The 7,575-nt window shown below is 47.6% G+C and overlaps 1 protein-coding gene across 5 annotated transcripts in view; it reads left to right on the top strand.

The window, feature by feature from the left end:
• The first annotated feature begins 482 nt into the window (after positions 1-482).
• The window catches only part of SHQ1 (SHQ1, H/ACA ribonucleoprotein assembly factor), a 51,802-nt gene continuing 44,709 nt past the window's right edge, over positions 483-7,575 (top strand). Inside the window, exon 1 of one of the 5 annotated variants that reach the window (XM_027894582.1) lies at positions 483-531. In XM_027894582.1, coding sequence (XP_027750383.1) covers positions 520-531 — 12 coding nt within the window. In that variant the 5' untranslated portion in view covers positions 483-519. Of the gene's footprint in view, positions 532-871; positions 912-958; positions 1,054-2,526; positions 2,542-3,550; positions 3,675-7,575 lie in introns of those variants that run through there. The other 4 variants (XM_027894583.1, XM_027894584.1, XM_027894586.1 and 1 more) reach the window with 4 other exon arrangements.

Genomic DNA, 7,575 nt, shown 5'->3' with positions numbered 1-7,575 from the left:
TTTCAGATGGGGCAGCAAGAGGAAGATAGTCAGTAGTACTTAAAGATGTAAAGAATTATCTGGAACCAGAACACCTCTCATGTTCTAATAGCAGGAAAATCAGACTAATTCTACATTAGGTGCTATATTTAATAAATTATAGCTTTTAAACCATTTTTTCCTGCTTTTGCCAATTTTTTGAGCTTCTTGTTGCGTTTTCTCCTTAACGCTGTACTGTAATTCGTCAGGATCTGCCTCTTTTCACACTGTGAAGGTTTTGCATCTATCCAATGTCTTGGAAGAGGTGCCATTGGGAATTCCTGTTCTGACAGCGCTCACGGGGGTCACTCCTCAGTTTACTCACGTACCTCACCTGCAGCAAAGCGTGAACACAGCAGAAATAATATGAAATTTGCTCAGATGAACTGGTCCTGGAGCAACCACTGTTTCCATGGGAGAGAAACCCACTCTCCAACGCACTGAAGACTTCGATTTCCACACTTCTGAAATAAAACATGCTGAACGTGTGCAATATATTTTATGCAACTGCAGGTAAGAATCCATTCTTTCTATTTCTCAAGAGAAGGGGGGGGGGGGGGGGCGGAATTCTGATTTTTAGCCTAAACAACTCAGGTTTTACACAGTTACCCTGTCCATGTCCATACTAACTGTTAACCGTTTCCTGTCCAGCACCTCCAGGAAACATCAGGCAACTCCCTCAGTTTTAAGAGCGTCTCGAACTTAAAGGCGATGTCTGAATTCCCGTATATTTAGCGGAAAGCAGCAGGGGCACGGATAATCAGCCCCCGGTCCCAGACTGGCCCGGCACGGCGCTGTGTGAGGGCGGGCACAGCCGCCGCCATGAGGAGGCCCCGTGTGCGCCTGCGCGGCCCCGCCCCCGGTGCGGGCGGGCGCGGGAAGTGGCGCGGGCGGTGAGTGAGCGAGTGGCCGCGCGGGCGGGAGGGAATGGGACTCCTCATCCCTTTCTCCCGGGGCTCTTCCCGCTGGGAGCCGCCTCTCGGAGCGCTCCGTCCCGCTGGAGGGCTCCGGAGAGTGGCCCCATATGGTTACGGGCGCAGTGGGCGGGAGGTTGTGTTTCACCGGACCCCCCCCCCATCCCCCCCCCGTCCTGCTCCCTGCGCCTTTCCCTGGAGCGGTGTTTGCTCGGGAAAGGCTGGGAAACGGGATAGTCCGGGATACATGCGGCCTGAGCGGTGCGTTGTCGCCGTCCCTCAGCCGTGAGATAAAGGGGGGGGGGGGGTTGTGTGGGAGCCTCCGGAGGGTTTTGGGGTGGTTAATTTGGGTCGGGGATGCTCCAAGTGCAGCGGGAGCGCAGGGACGGCCGGGCCTGGCTCTGGGGCTGCGCTTCAGGTGTGAAACTCTGACTTGAGGGAATAAAACTCGAAGACTGACACCGCCTGAGGGGTCTAAACGAGCTGTTGGGTTTTTCTTACCCTCCATCCCAGTTTTCGGTGTTTAAGCAGACAGAAGAAAGCCCCCAGCGCTGTACTTTGGGGTTTGAAGGTGTTCCCTATCCAGGCACAATATTATAAACACCTGGCAGCTTTTCAGCCTGGAGAGAGCGGGAATGTTGCCCTCGAATCAAGTTAGTACAGTGCAATGGGGAGGTTAATTTTTTTCACGTGTGCCAAACTGCGGAGGACAAATGAAAGAAGCAAGAGGAATACAAGAAATGGCGCGCGATATATGAAAAATACTAAAAGGACTCTTACCCAATAACACAGACGTATGCAGGCAGTGTAGGCCTGATCCGTAGATGAATGGAGTGTTCTGTAGTCGTTTGACTGATGTTTATGATGTTTGCTGTTAATGCATGCTTTTTAATGTTTGTACCCCAGTTATATTTGTTATATTCTATTTGGACATGCATGAACATGTTAGTCCCTTCATGAATTTTCTCCTCCCTGATTGGTCAAAGTTTCCCTCTCCCTCATTGGCCAGGATTGGCCACAGTGTGGGCGGTCCTGCCATTTCCCTCCTTCCGTGTTATTGGCTCCTGGTTAATTTATGCATGTTGCTGAATCCCCATTGGTTGTTTAGTCCCATGCTCCTCCCAGTTTCCAGATCCTTCCACCCCGAACCCTATATAAGGGTTAGCTCTCCCCTCACTCGGGGACAGCGCCCTCAGTACTCTCACATGTCCTGCCATGCTGCTGTTGTCGCCTCTCCTTTTACCGGGCTGTGGCACCAAACAAGGTAGATTACCAGATGAAGATAAAGGTAAGCTGTTAATTTAACCCTTTTAATGGTTAATGGTTGTTGTCTTTTCGTGAAATTGTCATACTGGGATATGTTCAACAAGCATTTATCTGGGAAAGTGCTACTTTTCACTCGCTTTCACAGTTGAGTTCCGTTTTGCATTGTTTTGGCTAAAATATTTTTGTTTTAAAAAGTTCGTTTTCAAAACTGTGTGGTCATTTGTAAACACGCCCTCCCCAAACAAACAAAGCTGCAATCCGCAACTGGATTCTAAATTAAACCTGGTGAATTACTTTGTAGAAGTAATGAACCTATTGAAGAGTCAGACAAGTTGTATATTGGGTGAATAGTACTCTGTAACTTCCTTCTCTCCTGCTGGATATGTACATATGGTTCTGGTGGATGTTCATCTAAACTGTCCTTGCATCTTGCTCATTTTCTGGCTAATGTGTGTGTGAACTATGAAATACAGCTCTATTTTTTGGAGAGTGCTGGCTGTGACTGCCGATCCTGCTGTTCTAAAGGACGTGGTGAGATCTGTTTTGTTAGTTATTAGTATAGTTTAATCTAGTATACCTGTTCGGTGTCCCTTTTGTTCCCTTTTGTCCCCTTTTTTCCCCTTTCCTATCCCTTCGGGGGGTGGACCCCCTTTTACTGTGTATGTAGCCTCTTAACTGTACATAATTGAAATTTACGTAAATATATCTATATTTTTATATAAGCAGCTTGACTTTGGATTCTTTAATTTTTATAGTTTCTTTTTCCTTTAACTTAAGGGAAGAAAGGAGGGGGAAAGGGGGCTGCTGTCGTAACTTTCGGGCATTTGGCAGGGAGCCAGGTCCAAACTGTCACAGGGGTGGAAGGATCTGGAAACTGGGAGGAGCAGGGGACAAAACAACCAATGGGGATTCAGCAACATGCATAAATTAACCAGGAGCCAATAACATGGAAGGAGGGAAATGGCAGGACCGCCCACACTGTGGCCAATCCTGGCCAATGAGGGAGAGGGAAACCTTGACCAATCAGGGAGGAGAAAATTCATGAGGGGACTAACATGTTCGTACATGTCCAAATAGAATATAACAAATATAACTGGGGTACAAACATTAAAAAGCATGCATTAACAGCAAACATCATAAACATCAGTCAAACGACTACAGAACACTCCATTCGTCTACGGATCAGGCCTACACTGCCTGCAAGCGTCCATGTCATTAGGTAATAGTCCATTTAGTGTTTTTCATATATCGCGCGCCATTTCTTGTATTCCTCTTGCTTCTTTCGTTTGTCCTTCGCGCTTTCCTGTTTGCATGTATTAACATTCAGGTGTTTCATGAAGGGGCAGAGGTGGTACCTTCACATTCTGGATAACACTTTGATGTTGTTGTCATGAGTGTTTTCTTCCTGAGCACGTGGAAGATCATTTTGTGAGAATCTGAAATCTTCTTCATAAAGAATTCTGAAGAGACACAATTAGCTCTTGTGACGGTTTGGACCTGGTTCCCTGCCAAATGCCTGAAAGTTACGACAGTAGCCCCCTTCCCCCCTCCCTTCTTCCCTTTGGTTAAAGGAAAAGAAACTATAAAAATTAAAGAACCCAAAGTCAAGCTGTTTATATAAAAATATATCTATATTTACGCAAATTACAGTTATATACAGTTAAGATGCTATATACACAGTAAAAGGAGGTCCACCCCCCGCAGGGATAGGGAAAGGGAAAAAGGGGACAAAAGGGAACAAAAGGGACACCGAACAGGTATACTAGATCAAACTATACTAATAACTAACAAAACAAATCTCACCACATCCTTTAGAACAGCAGGATCGGCAGTCATAGCCAGCACTCTCCAAACCTCCACGTGGTAGGACGGTGGACTCTGCAGGCCTCAGCCTTAGATAAGCGAGACCAACGCAGGGGACCCACTGTTCCCAAACCTCGCCGGAAGAGAAGAGAGCGAGGTCTCTAATCTCCGACTTATTTATACTCTGGTTTACATAAAAAATTGTATGGAATACTGGGTACTTGGCTACTTCCTTGGTTACGAACTGGTCACCAGGAAGGCCTAGACTAAAACCATCACATTCTCCACCCCTTATTCCATACTATTTTACGTAAAACCTATATTTCGCGTTCACTTATATTCTGCGCATATATACACATATACATATTTGTATATAGTCCTTGTTCATTCTTCAGAGCATTTATCTTGTTGTAGAAGAATCAGCGTCAGCATCAGGATTAGCTTGGTTCTCATTCTTGGCCCTTAGGTCACAATCACAGTTCTGGTTTTCAGGGCTTCTCCTCTGGTCTGGGCTGGTCTGGACTGGTCTATTTCTGGATACCGGCATCAGTTGTTCAGGCCTTTCTCATTTGGTGACTGGTTTCTTGCAAAACACAACTCAAAGCACATGTTTAGTTTTTCCCCAAGGTTAAATTTTCTTGGGGCATGCAGTGGATCTCTCCATCCTTTTTCATTACTCACCAGGTATTTCCGGGCCCTTGAGCGAAAACAATCCCACGAATGGGTTTGTCTTGGCCTGAGGAAGGAGTAATCCAAACAGCTTTCCCTAACATACCTCTTAGATGGATCACTGGAACTTTGTCTCCATCTGCAGTGTGGAGGGATTCTGCTTGGGCAGGACCAGTTCGATTGACAGAGCCTCTAGTGTTAACCAGCCAGGTGGCCTTGGCTAAGTGCTTGTCCCAATTCTTGAAAGTACCTTCACCTAGTGCCTTCAGAGTTGTTTTTAACAGTCCATTACACCTTTCAACTTTCCCAGCAGCGGGTGCATGATATGGAATGTGATACACCCATTCAATACCATGCTCCCGTGCCCAAGTGGCCACCAGATTATTCTTGAAATGAGTTCCGTTGTCTGACTCAATTCGATCTGGAGTGCCGTGTCTCCACAGGACCTGCTTTTCAAGACCTAGAATGGTATTTCGGGCTGTTGCATGTGGTACCGAATATGTTTCTAACCATCCAGTAGTCGCTTCCACCATGGTAAGCACATAGTGTTTACCTTGGCGGGTTTGTGGCAATGTGATATAATCGACCTGCCATGCTTCTCCGTATCTATACTTGTCCCAGCGTCCACCATACCACAGGGGCTTCAACCTTTTGGCCTGTTTAATGGCAGCACAGGTTTCACAGTCATGAATAACCTGGGAGATAGTGTCCATGGTTATATCCACCCCTCGGTCTCGTGCCCATCTATAGGTGGCATCACGGCCCTGATGGCCTGAAGCATCATGGGCCCATCGAGCTAGGAACAACTCTCCCTTTTGCTGCCAGTCTAGGTCTACTTGTGACACCTCGACTTGTGCAGCGCGGTCTGCCTGTCTATTATGAGCATGTTCTTCATTAGCTCGATCCTTGGGCACATGGGCATCTACATGGTGGACTCTCACATTCAGTTTCTTTGCTCTGGCAGCAATGTCTTGCCACAAATCAGCAGCCCAGATGGGTTTTCCTCTACGTCTCCAATTCATTTTCTTCCACCTGTCTAGCCATCCCCATAGGGCATTGGCTATCATCCACGAATCGGTGTATAGGTAGAGCCTTGGCCATCCTTCTCTCTCTGCAATGTCCAGAGCCAATTGGACAGCTTTGAGTTCTGCAAACTGACTCGATTCGCCTTTACTTTCAGTGGCTTCTGCCACCCTTCGGGTGGGACTCCACACAGCTGCTTTCCACTTTCGGCTCTTTCCTACAATGCGGCAAGAACCGTCAGTGAAAAGGGCATAGCGTGTCTCTTCATCTGGCAGCTGATTATATGACGGAGCTTCTTCAGCTCGACTCACTGGCTCTTCTTCTTCTTCATCTGCTAGACTGAAGTTCCCACCTTCAGGCCAATTGGTTATAATTTCCAAAATTCCAGGGCGATTTGAGTTTCCCATACGGACACGTTGCGTGATCAAGGCCATCCACTTGCTCCACGTGGCATCGGTGGCATGATGCGTAGAGGGCACCTTATCCTTGAACATCCAGCTCAGCACTGGTAATCGAGGTGCCAGGAAGAGTTGTGTTTCGGTACCAATCACTTCTGAGGCTGCTCGTATGCCTTCATATGCCGCTAAGATTTCTTTTTCCATAGGGGTGTAATTGGCCTCAGAATCTCTGTAGCTTCGGCTCCAGAAGCCAAGTGGTCGCCCTCGCGTCTCACCAGGCACTTTTTACCAGAGGCTCCAGGAGGGACCGTTATCTCCAGATGCAGTGTAAAGTACATTCTTTACATCTGGTCCTGTCCTGACTGGCCCAAGAGCCACAGCATGTGCAATCTCTTGTTTGATTTGCCTGAAAGCCTGTTGTTGTTCAGGACCCCATTGGAAGTTGTTCTTTTTACGGGTCACAAAGTAAAGAGGGCTTACAATTTGGCTGTACTCGGGGATGTGCATCCTCCAGAAGCCTCTGGCTCCCAGAAAAGCTTGGGTTTCTTTCTTGTTTGTCGGTGGAGCCATTGCTACGATCTTATTGATGACGTCTGTTGGAATCTGATGACGTCCATCTTGCCATTTCACCCCTAGGAACTGAATCTCTCTGGCAGGTCCCTTGATTTTATTTCTCTTGATGGCAAAACCAGCCTCAAGGAGAATCTGGATGATCTTTTGTCCTTTTTGAAAAACTTCTTCTGCTGTGTTCCCCCATACGATGATGTCATTGATGTACTGCAGGTGCTCTGGGGCCTTGCCCTTCTCTAGGGTGGCCTGGATCAGTCCATGGCAAATGGTTGGACTGTGCTTCCACCCCTGGGGCAGTCGATTCCAGGTGTACTGCACACCCTTCCAGGTGAAAGCAAACTGTGGCCTGCACTCTGCTGCCAAGGGAATGGAGAAAAAAGCATTAGCAATATCAATAGTGGCGTACCACTTCGCTGTCTTGGACTCCAGCTCGTACTGGAGCTCCAACATGTCTGGTACAGCAGCACTCAATGGTGGCATGACTTCATTCAAGCCACGATAGTCCACTGTCAGTCTCCATTCTCCATCAGATTTACGTACAGGCCAGATAGGGCTGTTGAAGGGTGAGTGTGTTCTGCTGACCACCCCTTGGCTCTCTAACTTCCTGATCATCTTGTGAATGGGGATCACAGCATCTCGGTTTGTCCTATACTGTTGCCTGTGTACAGTTGCAGTGGCTATAGGCACTTGCTGATCTTTGACTCGGAGTAGTCCCACAACGGAACGGTCTTCTGAGAGGCCAGATAGGGCAGACAATTGCTTGGACTTCTCTTCAATCACCGTGGCTACACCGAAAGCCCATCGGTACCCCTTCGGGTCTTTGAAGTATCCTCTTTTTAGGTAGTCCATACCAAGAATGCAAGGGGCTTCTGGCCCTGTCACAATGGAATGCTTTTGCCATTGGTCTCCTGTCA

The sequence above is a fragment of the Empidonax traillii genome, unplaced genomic scaffold (genome assembly GCF_003031625.1).
Source record: "Empidonax traillii isolate 1590-97213 ecotype Southwest subspecies unplaced genomic scaffold, ASM303162v1 scaffold433:size1479616, whole genome shotgun sequence".
Classification (NCBI taxonomy): Eukaryota; Metazoa; Chordata; class Aves; order Passeriformes; family Tyrannidae; genus Empidonax; species Empidonax traillii.
This window is presented reverse-complemented; position numbering and strand designations above follow the sequence as displayed.